The 14,104-nt window shown below is 41.8% G+C and overlaps 1 protein-coding gene across 2 annotated transcripts; it reads right to left on the bottom strand.

Annotated features, from left to right (window-relative positions):
* Positions 1-1,329: 1,329 nt before the first annotated feature.
* cops7a (COP9 constitutive photomorphogenic homolog subunit 7A) lies at positions 1,330-13,484 on the bottom strand. Of its 2 annotated transcripts, none has more exons than XM_053432962.1 (8): positions 13,359-13,484; positions 8,415-8,537; positions 5,988-6,063; positions 5,172-5,260; positions 4,214-4,416; positions 4,018-4,123; positions 3,279-3,440; positions 1,330-1,910 (listed from the first exon to the last, which is right to left on the bottom strand). In XM_053432962.1, the coding sequence occupies exons 2-8, from the start codon at positions 8,535-8,537 to the stop codon at positions 1,875-1,877; spliced, it is 795 nt and encodes a 264-aa protein (XP_053288937.1). In that variant the 5' UTR covers positions 13,359-13,484; the 3' UTR covers positions 1,330-1,874. The 2 variants fall into 2 exon arrangements, with proteins under 2 accessions (XP_053288937.1, XP_053288935.1); XM_053432960.1 differs by having other exon boundaries at positions 3,271-3,440.
* Between the last annotated feature and the right edge of the window lie 620 nt (positions 13,485-14,104).

Raw genomic sequence — 14,104 nt, forward strand, 5'->3', positions numbered from 1 at the left:
GTGCTTTATGGGAAGGATAAAGCTTACACTGTGCATTTTAATAGCTACGGTATCCTAATCTTTCTCTGCATGAATTGAACATTTAGTCCACCGCCTTGGAATTGATTTGGAAACATGGGTTTGGCATTAAAAGGTCCCACATGTGCCAATCCTGTTTTTTTTACCAGTGAGGAGCTGCTGAGAGGGATGGGAAGGGTTTGAAGCTCTCCCTTATCGGTTAACCTCGTATGGATCCCTCTCGCTTCAGAGAGATTAACAGGATGCTAAGCAAGAATTGCCTGTGTAGTTTTTCAAACAAATGTCAATAGAATCAAGGCCGAGTGCGAGAGGAGAAACGCCACTGGTGTGTATTGAGATTCCTCGCCAGCCCACTGCACAGCCTGTGTTTCCATCTCCTGCGGGCATTTGACTGATCAATCAAAGTAATTGATTGGCTGGGTTCCACTGGCAAGTTTTAACGACTGTCTAGTTACGAGAGTCGTACCGGCAGGCGGTGCCGCAATCTGGAACCGCGACGGGCAAACAATGAAGCAGAGGTTAGGAGGTGTGAACTAACGCGTGCGGAGTCATCACTCGTTTACTCACACACGACTCACCCGCCACTTTCTCTCTACATTACACGTACAGCCCCCCCCTTCTTCTTCTCCTCTCACACACACACTTTGAAAAGGTGTACAGCTGTAAGAAGTCACAGCTCCAGTCTGCCAGAAAGAAGGGAAAAAAAGCTGTGAACCAATGTAGCTCAATCACACTGACTGAAATTAACACCCCTATTTATAGAGGTGGGGAGGGAAGTTGGGAGGGACCGGGGAGACGGGAGAGAGAGATGGAGGGTTCAAACGAATCGGGATCATAATTCCTCCGTCTGCGTTCGTGTCACTGGGGCTGCTGGTCATTTAATTGACGCCATTAATGTCAAGAGCAGAGAATTTAGAGAAAACAGAAGGGAAGGAGTGAGAGATGGACCGGGCGGGCGCGATGACGGCCATTCTGACTGAGTGATGGAGATATACGGGGGAGGGGGGGCAGGCAGTTTCAACAGGCAATTTTGACATTGAAATCGAAGCTCTGGGCAAAACATACTTGTATGAAATATGAATGCACTTGTTGTGTGTATGTGTGTGTGTGTAGCCATGCTGGTTCGCGCACAGGGGAAGCCTCAGCTCTATAATACATTAGTCTCTTTAGGGACATGCCCTAATTAATGGCTTGACCTCCTAACGGGTAGCCCCTTTCCGCGAGTTAACATTTAGCAATGCGCCCTCCAGAGATGCTCACTGAAGTGCATTTAATAAAAGATGAGACAGTGACATTAACGAGACAGTCAGGATCAGTACAGGGCGTTGTTTTATTTCCCAACTATTTATATTCTGATTTTAAACATGTCTGAATTCAGCAGAGAGAAGAAAGTACAAAGCAACACAGAATGAATCTAAACAAAAACCAACATTTTTAAACTGATAAGAGAGAAACACACACGCACACACACACACGCTTCAAATACACGGATCCTGTTTCTTGTCAAAGACTCCTTCTGCAGACTGCTCTGTCTTAATGTGTTGCAATTGCGCTGTGTGTGTATATATATATATATATATAGTGATAGTCCACCTGTTAAGTAAGTAACAACTGCAAGCGAAGATGTCCCACCCGTCCAATCCATCAGTCAAGTGTGTTTTTCCAAATCCGTCAAAGTGAAATTAGGTGATAAGAAAAGTTCCCATGAAGCTTCCTGGTTTTTAAGTGTATGTGACGAGGGTGTCCGTGAGCCTTGGTCACATTGTTTAATGTTTCCATTTGTCCATCAACACGTCCACGTGCCCAATCATCATTGACAGTGTCCCTCCGGGCCACCGTCTTCCTCTTGTCCTCAGTTAGACTTGGACCAGATCTTCCCACTGCCGCGCAGCCTGAGGGAAACAACCCCACAAAAAGTTAGAAAAATAAACACTGAATTTATGTGTTTTTTTTAGATTTATCCCAAAAATAATTTGTTGAGATACCATGTCTCCTTTCCACTTGCTCTCCTGAAGCAGCACATCACTGATGCACTCTGGCGTCTTTGTGCCACGACATCTAATGAGTTTTCAGTATTTCTTCATGGAAAATTGTTCTCAGTGGATTTCCTATTTCTTCAAATTAAAAATAATTTTTCCAAAGATCCAATTTCTTATGACTGCTGCACTATCAGTCCCATCCTTCAAATAGCTTTACAAAGAATGGTGTCAAAACTCGTTTTAATTTGAGGATTGAGGTTAAGCTATCATTAATTTGGATTTGAAAACATTAAGTGAATCTTCATTTGAATGAAGAGCACCGCTGAGTGATGGGAAATTACAGGGCTCCATGCCTCATCAAAATGTGACAGGCAGCCAGGAAATAATCACTGCTTTCTGTTCAGCATCAACAACATAAACAGCAGACGAGCAGCGCATCTCGTCTGATCGCTGGAGGGGGAAATGGTTCTTTTAGGAGCAGAGCACGCAGGGCATTTGTAGATCCAGTGACATTTTACAATCCTGGACAGATGTGAAATTAGCCATCGGTAATTGGGCCGGATGGAGGCAGAACAGAAAGCGCGTGCCTGATAGCAGGGTGAGAGTACGGCTGCAAAACACTGATGTGCTTCTGATAATAAAGACGCTTCATGCAGACACACACATGTGTTCACACGCAGACAAACCACTTACACCGGCAGCTGGTTTTTTAAATGTTTATGGAAAAATGGAAACGGCGATTCTCCGTCAAATTAACTTCACACTCTACAAGAACATTGGACTAATGGCTTTAATTTAGTGTTTGAAGTGTTTGAGTCCTTACAGCGCTGTGGTTATAACGACGTAAATTTGTATTTATAAAGCACCTTTCAAAAGCCACGGGTACAAAGTGCTTTAGAGAACAAAAGACGCAGCAGTGATGGGAAACTTAACAGAAAGAACCTCCACATACAGCTCTCTGTTCCATTTTCACATCTTAGAGGAATAAATAGAACATGAAAAAATCAACTGAACTCAAACTTGATTTCAAAGTGCAACAAGTGTGAATAAAACATTTCAGAAAATGCAGCCAAACTGTTTATTTGTTCAATTTGTGAAGCTGTTGAAAAATGACTGCAATTTCTATGCAAAGTCTCAGTGCTAGGTTTGATGTAAAAAGCTGCAGCACTGAAGTTTGAATGACGACTTCAGTTATGCAGACTCTATTTGGCTGCCTCCCATTCATCAAGCCAGGTGACCACGGTTACCAGACCGGTAAAACCACAGCACTCACCCTTTCACCTTTGAACTCTTTTTGCCGGGTTGCCGAGGTTCCTGAGAGGAGGCAGGGTCTCGCGGCTCAGCAGGCTGGTCTGCGTCCTGATTGGAGGCGGCTCCAGCAGGGGCGGGGCCTGATGAGGGCGAGGCGGCGCTGGCCTTTAACGTTTTCTGTAGGTTTGAAACCTGAGGGGGAAGCGAAGGGAGATTAAGAACGGAGGGTTGAACAAGACAGATGAGTTAGAGTTGAACATCAGAAAAAAACGGAACCAAATCCACAGTCTATGTTCTGTGTAGAACGTTTATATAGAGCTACTGTGATGCTTCAGTAATCTGAGTGTTTCATGTAGAGGGAATATCTCCTATGGTTACAGCTCTCTAGTATTAAAGTCTCTCTGAGTTTCCTTGCTGCGGTTGAAGGACAAATCGCATAAAGAAGGAATTTTATGGTAAGAAGTCCGTAACCTTGGAGGATACCAGCTTAATTCCTTCAACTCTGACTTCTTCAAGGGTGGTTTGAACAAAATAAATCATAAGAGCGAGCAAAACCTGTTTTCAATGTTTATACTGGTCCTCAGACAAAAATAACTTAGTGATATGAACACACTGCTTTAAGACATTGATTGTGAACAAGATGCAGAAAAGGAAACATGCGGTCAGGAGGGAAATACCAACAGTAGCTGGAAGCCTCAAAACAGAAAGTCACATTCACTGGATTTTCTGGAGTGGAAAATAGTGTCGGCTGAAGGGATGAAGGACTGACCTCTGTTTCCACTTGGACTTTGACCTTCAGCTGGCTCTCTCTGTACTGGTTGGCTCTCGTGACCTGCTCCTCGATACCGCACAGCACCGCCTCGCACCCTGTGCACCTGGACAGGAGCGGAGAGACTTTTAGTTTGAAGACAGACAATTAAGACATAAATCTAAAGTGCGCACAGCCACACAGTGGGCATACTGACCACTCCTGCAGCGTGTTGACTATGTTTGGGAGCTCGTTGGGGCCGAGGTCACGGCCCACGCTGCAGTCGACCTCCACCTGCTGGTTCCTCTGGTCCAGTTTACCCTGGATGATGTCACAGTAAACGGCGTCGATCAGCAGGTCCTCCAGCTCCCGCACATTCTTCAGCTCCAGCTGCTGCAGAAGGAGCGAGTATGGCAAGCACTGAGGGGAAAAATACACGAGAAATCTTTCTTAACCAAGGTAAACAGAGAGAAAATTGAATTAAACTTTAATGGGTTGATGGAAGTTGACAAAAAAAATTGTCTAAATGTCACTGCCAGAGGAAGCAGAGAGGAGAATTTGGAATTTAACAATCCTTCACAGAGCAATTAGAGAGTTCAAGAATCCACGCGGAGAATGTAGTGACATATCACAGAGAATAACAGGGGGCAGGAGTGAAAGGAGTAATGGCATTAGAAAGTGAGATTAAGTTTAAGAGAAAAAAAGGACAGTGCTGGTGAGAATAATGAATCAATTATTTATCACGAACAGAGAAAGAAAAGGGCATCTTGAGACGAAGGTGGAGCATGGACGGAAGGTGTCAAATGAGAGATGCCTTTAAAAAGGAACAGTTAATACTTTATCATGCAGTTGGGGGGAGGAGTAAGATATTTAAAATGTCAGCATCAGTAGTTGGGCTCGAAACTTTTTCTCAAGAATCCTGAGGCTCGTCGGTGGCCTTACTTCTAATTTAGCTGATATTGAAACAAATACAAAAAAATGGATTATGCATCTGAATAAAATAGCAAAGCCACATTTAGACGCAGTGAATTTAAACTGTGAATACATCATTAATATCTCGCTGCATGATGCCTGGAGCAATGTGACGGTGGCAGAAATTAGATTTTTTATTTCTATTTTTGAAACAAATGGTACCATTATACTTCCTCTGCACTTTTCTGTGGAAAAAAACTAACCTTGAGGTTGGAGGCCAAGCTGATGATGGACAGATGGCGGAGTTTGTTTCTCTGTGCGGGGGTCAGCTCTGGAAGGGAGGCTGCTCTCTCTACAGCAGACAAGACAATGAAATAAAACAAAGCAGTGAGTGTCACTTCTCTGAGGGTCAAACCGCCTCACGTTGCCGAGGCCCTGCTTATTAATTTACACATGGACATGCAGGTGAGAGTGGAGCTGTTTAAGCAGTCAGAGAACACAGCAGTGAGGAAGGCTGTCTCCGGCGACTGCGTCTTCTTCTGCCTAGCTCCCCTGGTGACAGGACACCCCCCCCCCCCCCCAAAAGATTGCAGCTTTGACAGCTACTCTAAAAAGGGCTGCACTACACAACTCTGTGAAAGTAAATGCGCTGTCTGTTGGCATGACTCAAAAGAGAAGGGAGCAATAAAGTAGGCTACAGTCTTTTTCCAGGCTATTGGTTGATATTCATTACAAAATTAGACATAATTAACATTCCACTGCTTGTTGAAGCTTCTCGATGCATTACACTGACGGCAAATCGAGTCAGGAAAGATTTGATTATTGTCCATTTGTGCCAGCAGTGCAGCTACACAGACACCAGCCAATCACGCAAACGCTTGACAGAAAGTTGCCCTAACATATATAAAGTAGTCGAGTAATTTTTCCTCCTCGTGAATAACCTGCCTGCAGTGTCTCAGGTGAGGGCGTTTAAAGCCTCTGTGTCAAGGTGCCTGCCTTGCAGCAAAGAAATACAGCTCATAATAAAAGAGTCACAGGCTGCCATATTACTTATTTACACTGTGCTGCCACTGCAATACCTTTGTAGTCGCAGTAGGTTCCATAGGCAAAGAGGTTCAGGAGCTGGTACATTGGAGCATGAGGACCATTCTCCATCTGGGGTTATAAGGAAAGATGACAGAAAGGAGAAAACGGTGTGGCAGAAAACAGAGGTATTGAGACGGTGCAAAAAACAATGCAACTGCATTTCATCTATGCACAGTGTGCAGCTCTGAGAGGTCATGCTGAGACTCAGTGTGAGTAGAAAAGAGAGACCACGGACATGGCTGCATAAATTCAGACACATTTGAATTAATCACTAAAGGATTATAATCACACACCTGGCATCAAAATATTTCCACAGTAGAGCTTCAAGAATTCTGACCCTGACACCCACACCTGGATAAAAGCATCTGCAGGACGATGGAACTGCTATAAACACACTGCAGGTGCAGCCTGGTGCGGTCTATGAGGTCCGATTGACCTTGATGGTCATTTGGACTTTGACCAACAGTCAGTGTGTTTGTGTGGGGGGGAGAGTGAGGCAAATAGCTCTTTCCAATGCCATTCTGCAGTTTCAGTAGAAACATTAACTATAGGATTGAACCTGCACACACAGCCCTCTCTCTCATAGTGGATGAGGGAATGCCTGAGAGGTGATGGCAGAATTAACAGGTTATAGAAGATTTTTGGTCTTTTGGGTTAAATCTGGGTGGCATCCTCATCCATCATAAAATAGAGACAAACTTACACATAAGTAGTTCATGGTCTTATGATTACATGTGTCACATGGCAATTTTGGTCCAATCATGAGTGTTCTCCTCCGTGGTAAAAGTAAGGATGGGTTTTATTTGTTCAAGATGAATAATGACCCTGCGTTGGAAAAACCAAGGTATGTTTCAACCTGTTTCACCTGTTCATCCGAGTGTTTACCAAGACTAACTACTTAAATGAGACTGGCTGCAATTCATCTGATTCCTCAACATGTCATGAGGGGGGTTGTCTGAAAAGTACCAAATGTTCTCTGCTGTTGAACCCGTTTGGAAAGAAGACACCTTCAGAAATTAATGCATTTATTCACCCTGAGAGAGCAGGGCTGTACATGAGGAAACACAATGTTATCAGCTCAACCAAAAGAATGTGTTGTGAAAATTAACGTGAGAGCTTTTAAACTCCTTCGAGGAGTGTATTGTTGTAATCAGTTGAAAATAACACACCTACTTAATTAGTATTAATGGCTGCTTTAATCCTATTTAACTGGACCTGCTATGAGCAATTCAAATTCAGGACAAATAAATTACATATTCAAGCAGAAAACCACAGAGGGAAACCGAGGAGATGGGTAAAGCTTTGTGTTAGAACAACAGACTTGTTTCTTATTGCTATGAGTTAATATTGTAATGCATTTTTATAATTTGGTGCAATATTACGTATCACTTAAATATTTTATTGGTCTGAACCATTTAAACATTTCCCTCCCCCATTTCTTTTTCCCTGGCTGCTTCTCTTGTAGTCAATAAATTAAATTGTTGCAAATTGTTGTTTGTCAGGGTTTGAACTTCAGATGTCATATCTTCTGCGCACACGTTTACAGCATTGCCACCTCTCTTCCATTGTACATGTAGCAAACTGTGTTGTGGTGCTTGTAACTATAATGACTAATGCAGTTACACTACTGAGCTCTTAACAAAAGCCCAAACAATCTTTCTTTAAACAGTTGAATAATGATGCTGCGGAATCACACTCTCCTATAACAGCAGTGTGTCTTTCTTAAAAAAGGGTGTTGACCGAGTATTTTCATGCAAGTTTGACACATAACCGTCACGATATGTTGGTGACGTTTGAATTTGATGACAGCATCACGCCTAAGAAGTTTTTACACAGATGTGTTAATTGGAGTTGCGACTTTGATAACATCATTGAGGGCACAGATGTAGATGCATTTTCATGTGTGCAGATGATAAATATGTTCAGATGTGGTCAGGAAACACACTTGTGTTGTTGCTACTTGAAAAATGTGGTCACATAGACTCTGTTCAGACCTGGTGTTAACAGCCTTCCTGATTGAGTCATCAGATACATGGGTAAAAACAACATCATTTGATCTTCGCAAACACTAATTATGTACATTATTATTTGCATGTTTAACAGGGAATTGAGATTCAATCACAAGTGGACATGGAGGACACATTCAGGACGTGTGAACAGACGTACTTAGAGCTGCACCTTTGTGATCGGATCTTTCAGGGTGGATGTTAATACCAGGTCTGAACAGGGCCATAATCAGTTAACCCTCTGATAGTAGTTTAGTTGATCAGATTCTCAATGTGTCTTGGACACTTCATCACTTGTAGGATTAACTGTCGGGCTCTTGTTAAAATGGACTTTTATGTCAGGTACAACAAGGTCTTAAAGGATAGGGGGTGTGATGAGGATGAAGTATCGGATGTCAGAGAGCGTGTGTTTACCTCTCTGACATTAGGCAGCTCCAGGATGTCGGAGAAGACGTACAGGCCTGGGGTCTCCAGCAGAGAACTGACAGCCTGGGCCAGTGCCGGGCCTGACAGAGACAGGAGCTGCTCCACCTCCATCTGATGCAAGCGGACACAGACAAGACAGACACAGTTAGCAGCTAAGACTGAGGTAAGCTTGAGACACACATGAGCTGCGGAGTTCCACAGTCTTCGCTTTGCCTCTGTCTCTTTATGGTGATGGAAAAATGCCATCTGTGCACAACATCTTTAATAAATATACTCTGGTAACAATCACAAAACTCTATCAATAAACACTTAGTCTCTACGGCTTCAAACACATCATGTCAAACCCTTTGAAACACATTCCAGCCACTTATGAACAAACAATACTCTCCCCTCATTTACCGTCAAACAGCCGAATAGTCTTCTCGACTAAAGCACTTAACCCTCAACTTACCTGGAGAGCCACTCAAATAGTGGAAGAATAGCTGGGTCGCAGCAATGCGGGCAACAAGGGTAATGAATGTGAAGCCGACCATGTATATTCATCAAAAAACATTTCCTGCATGAAAATCTGCTTTGGGCTTAGGGCAACACCAGAATAATTACCGAAGTAGTGAAAGGAATATGTAAGTGCCTCCAGTAGATATTTGTACTCAACCAAGTACATCCAGGAAAACAAACACACAATCACAAATACACAAAATCCTCCTATCAATGTTTTCATCACTATGTTCAAAATCTTGCTCACGCACAAGTTTTACAGGGAAATAAATTACAAAAATAGCATAGCTGGATGTCAGTTTGATTCCAATTTCCAATTCAAAACTGTGTTAGCTGACAAACATCCCAATGTGAGGAGATGTCCTTTTGACTTTGATTGGATATTTTAATATCCTAATCCCAGTGGACACTTCCCGGGACACAAGGGAAGTTGAGTCTTACAGCCGCATGATCAAATTATTGCAAATGCATCAGACCAGTTTCATTACCTGAGGCCATTTCCTAAAATTAATTCAACTGAGAGTCTGGATGTAACCCCGGCTCAATAAATGTGTAGTCTGACTGGCTCTTACTCACCACAGTCAGCTGATGTGTGGTATCATCCTAAATGGGATGGATTTAGATACACACAGTCTTCCATATGTTGTCCCACTGGACCATCATTAAGAAGGTCCAAAGAGCAGATTCCCCGGTAAGCTGAACAGCTGAGCAGGCATGTGCCGCAGCCAAACAAATTAACCTTCACTCTGTTTCAGAAACACACCCTGGTTTAATTTCCAGTGCTGTTATTTTTTTTAAGTTGAATAAAGTTAGAAATCTGAGGCTGGATCTTCTGGATTTAAAAACAAGGTCAAACCTGACTATGTCATCTCATCAGTCAAAAATTACTGGAGGAAAATGGGGCCGTGGTCATTTTTACTTGACTGTAAATCAATCGATGATGCGCTACCTCCTACTGAGCCACCATCTTGCACATTTAGAACCAGAATCTGTGCAGTATTGATCAAGGGATGGAGCCGTGGTGGTGGGGTCTCACCGATATATGCACTCAACCAATTGTGAGTCAGCTTCAGCTGTGAATCATGACATGTCAACCCATTTTTATAGGAACTACCTAGATGACAGAAATCGTCTATCTTTGATGTGGACTTTGACTTTTTAATTTGGTCCATGTACCATCCACTAACATGGCGGAGAGAGGATCTAGGATTACACTGTCATCGAGATTCTTTGCCATCACTTTAGCGGGGTGTATCGTCAATACGCTGTGTGCAGCTATCAGACACAGAATACATTGGTCACTACTGAGATCAAGAATTAAACATAAGCCATAAAAAACCCACACATTAATAAAAACTAACGAAAATAACTGATAGTAATTTAAGGTATCCCAAAGCACAAAAGGACACACAGATACTGACTGTGACTAACTGCTTTGTAGTGCAGTAATGACCACAGTCCAATTACCGAGTGTCTCCGTGGGGGTTGAGCCACCTCGAGCTGCCAGAGTAGCTTTAATGCCTCTTGACATTGATTCTACAGGTCTCTGGACGTCACTGGAGGAATAGACTTCATTTGTCTAAGAGAAATTCCCTGGTGGGATGTTTTTGCGAAGGTGGTAGAAAACAACATCTAACATGTCGGCCCGAAATCTCCCAAAGGTGTTCATTTGGTTTACGATCTGGTCATTATGAAAACCACAGCATTTGATTTACATCATTTTCATCCTTTTCACTAATGTATCCCCCATCTGTATATTTAACTGTGTATCATGTCAGCATAGTGCCAATAAAAATTATTTAAATGAAACACTCTTCGCCCCAGTATCTTCTGTTCTCTTTTCTGTGGTACAAAAGGTTCCATGTAACCTGCGGAAAACATTTTACATTGTTTTATTGTGACTTACGTATTGTTACAAGCAGCTTTATTTTTAAAATAGCTTTAGTGATTCAACAGAATAAAATATCACAAAGGAATAATGATGAAAAAGGAAGATTCAAGGCAACTAGGAGGAAAATCATTTACAATTGGATTTGGCAGCTGGAAGCTTCCAGTGTTGTACAAACGCACTAACAGCACTCACATCGATAGACTCACAGCTCCATTAAATGAGTCATCCATTTTTACCATAATCCTCTTCAACCAAAGGGACTTTAAATGGCTCAAAAAATCTCTGCGAACCACTTCGAAGATTGGAGAATTTACTGAAATGAAGTGAAGCGTGCTGAATACTTTAAATGCTAATTATGTAATGTTTCAACAGATCCGGGGACAGGTACTTTTATGTGTGGTTTTGCAATGAGCATCTTAAGACTGATATAACCAGCAATCACACACTACAGACTCATACTGTACAACTAAACATTGTTCAAACGCACAAAGCATTATCAACCTTATATTGAAGGTGTCAAGCTGTTAAAAAAATAGAAAAAACAGTGTGAAATTAGGTAGAAAACCATGCACAAGCATATGATACAGAAGATATTTATAAATACTGCACAGTCAGAGACAAAATGACACTAATAACCTTCAAGCTACTTAGGGGAACAAAATGGAAAACTGTATCTTAAGGGGTTTTAATTGCATGTGGGCAGCAGTAATGAGATTATTGCAATGTCACAGTAAAGTGAAAAGATTTTTCTTTTTTATTGTACAGCTATAAAGCTTAAGATTAAAGTATTGGAGCCAAAGAATGGTTAATTGAAAACTTTCCGAGAGTTATGTTTAACACAGGGAAATAGGGCTGCAAAAACCTGTGTGTTACAACCACAACACTAAAGGCTGGGATCAAATTAAGATAATAATCCTTTATTAGTCCCACATTGTGGGAATTTGCCATACTACAGCAGCAAAAAGAAGAGTCATAAAGTAGACATCAATAAAGTAATTATATGTAAACATTCAATACTTAAGAAATGTAAAGAAATATACAAATAAAATGTGAAAATAATCCAAACTATTATATGAACAGACTATACACATATAAATAGTATTGAAATGTCACATTATCATTGATATGATAATGAGTTATATAGATGTTAGGGCTCCGACACAATTGTTAACACTTATGGATTAATTGAATAAGTGCACTTAGTCAGAGAAGGGTGAAAAATTCTCAGCACAATTTTCCAATGACAACATTTCTTGTTTAGTCTAATACACAGTGAATAATAAATTGAGTTTCAAATGCTACAGAGCAGAGAAAAGCAGGAGTCGCTGAGATAATCAGAAAACGTTTCAATGTTGTCAGTGTTGCATTACAAATTATTCAAACTATAATTTCATAACCAAAACAATGTCAATTAACTTCTGCACTCTAAATTTAACGGTATTAATTTCAGCATCAATTGATTTAACACAAGGATTCGCAAACACAAGAATGGCTTTGATGTTTTCTGCTTTGTGAGCAAGAGTGGGGCCAGAACTTATAGAAAATGTCACGTTATTGTTTCTTACCTCAGAAACGGATTTTTGCTCCTGAGAGATGGTTGTGGTTTTAAACTCAAACACTTGATAAACAGCAAAACATTTGACCAATCTTATGTCGATCAATCATGTGTTATACCTCCTCACTGTGCTAACGCAATGCACAATCATTATATTGATATGTATTGCACTTTTTTGAATTGTTAGACATCAAATTTACGAGGCAATAACTATTGATGTTGTGTTATCGTCCAGTCCAAGTCGTGACTGCCAAAGCAGTGATGGACACCATTTCAGAAAAAGCTAAGTTAAAAATAAAAAAAACTCTGAAAGTATAATCGATTTACTACAATTTACATAAGGTTTATTTGGCAAATAGTTGCACCACTTCCACCCTTGCATGTAAACAGAGCAGTGGGACTGTGACACTACTTTAAAAGACTGAAATAGACGAATTACACAGACGAGTTTACCCATTGACTATTAAAATGTTCAATCAAACACATTATCATGTATAACAGTAGGTGAGGCTCTAAGAACATACATAGAAAACGTGAGGAAACGATGGTGAAATAAGGTAAATCGAAGCTAAAGTAAGACTCACTCAGTCAAACCTCAGGCTCCGCGTTAGCTTAGCCGCTACACCACAAGGCTAATTTGAAAGCTAATGGCCTTATTTGGCTGGAAATGCTACAATTGACGAATGAAGAGCAAAGTGCACAACACACACGTGGTTGCAGGCGGGACGCGGCGTGCACGTTTACGCTTTTCATTTAGGTTTTCGCTGCTTTACTTTATCAAAGCTCAATTCGTCATGCTAGCGCGGCTACTAAAGGCTAATGCAGCGCAAGGGTTCAGCTCACCTCCGGCGTTAGGCCTCAGACCATTTAAAGCCTCCCTGGTTGTTTAAATAGCACCAGCGCACAGTGTAAACACACCGGAAACACGACATGAGCAGTAATGTCGCCGATAAACGTGTTAAAACGTTAAACAAATGCACAGATTTACCTTGTGTGTGTTTGTAGCAGATAGACCGACGTATGTCAGAGCACGTACGACAACAAAGCGGCGTGTCCTTTGATTGGATAGTTAAGGGAAGGAGGCGGGACATGTGCCGCCGCCAATCAACAGCTGTGTCCTCCGTTGAGGGAGAACAGCGTCATCTAGCGGTAATGTGATATATATTCCAGCGGGATCGGACAACGTATTTAGAGTGGATCCAACATGAGGTTCGATGCCCCCACTCGGGCCTTAACTGAGGGGTGAGGGGGGGGGGGGCAGTGGGTTACGGTGGCCAATAGAGCTCAGAACACTGCAAATTAAAAAAACACAGGCAATTAGTTAAAAACACAATGTGATACAAAAAGTCACAAAACATGCAAATTCAGAAATGCATTGCAAATTTTGAAAACGACCACGTAGTTGTTTCCAGGGGACCCAAATAAGCCTTTTACAAAAAAGTGTTTTAACTTTCCCTGGTGCAGAATAGAATAGAATATCTTGTTTAGCCGTGGATTAGAAATCTTTGGTCTAACCCGTAAAATAAAATCATAAAACCTGACCACAATTTACCTATCTTCTGAGAAGGTGATCAGCTGCAACCTGCCATCTCTACAGGACCTGTTTGCCTCGAGGACCCTGAGGCGTGCAGGTAAGATTGTGGCTGATCCTTCCCACCCGGGTCACAAACTCTTTGAGGTTCTTCCCTCAGGCAGGAGGCCGCGGTCCATCAGGACCAAAACCTCCCGCCACAA

The sequence above is a fragment of the Pleuronectes platessa genome, chromosome 10 (assembly GCF_947347685.1).
Source record: "Pleuronectes platessa chromosome 10, fPlePla1.1, whole genome shotgun sequence".
Classification (NCBI taxonomy): domain Eukaryota; kingdom Metazoa; phylum Chordata; class Actinopteri; order Pleuronectiformes; family Pleuronectidae; genus Pleuronectes; species Pleuronectes platessa.

Excerpts from the sequence above, each read along its gene's own strand:
- cops7a (XM_053432960.1), bottom strand. The coding sequence starts at position 8,537 with ATGGAGGTGGAGCAGCTCCTGTCTCTGTCAGGCCCGGCACTGGCCCAG. Across the intron at positions 4,417-5,171 it reads GCTTGGCCTCCAACCTCAAG|TGCTTGCCATACTCGCTCCT; the intron begins GTTAGTTTTTTT and ends TTTTCCCCTCAG. Across the intron at positions 4,124-4,213 it reads GTCAACACGCTGCAGGAGTG|GTGCACAGGGTGCGAGGCGG; the intron begins GTCAGTATGCCC and ends GCTCCTGTCCAG.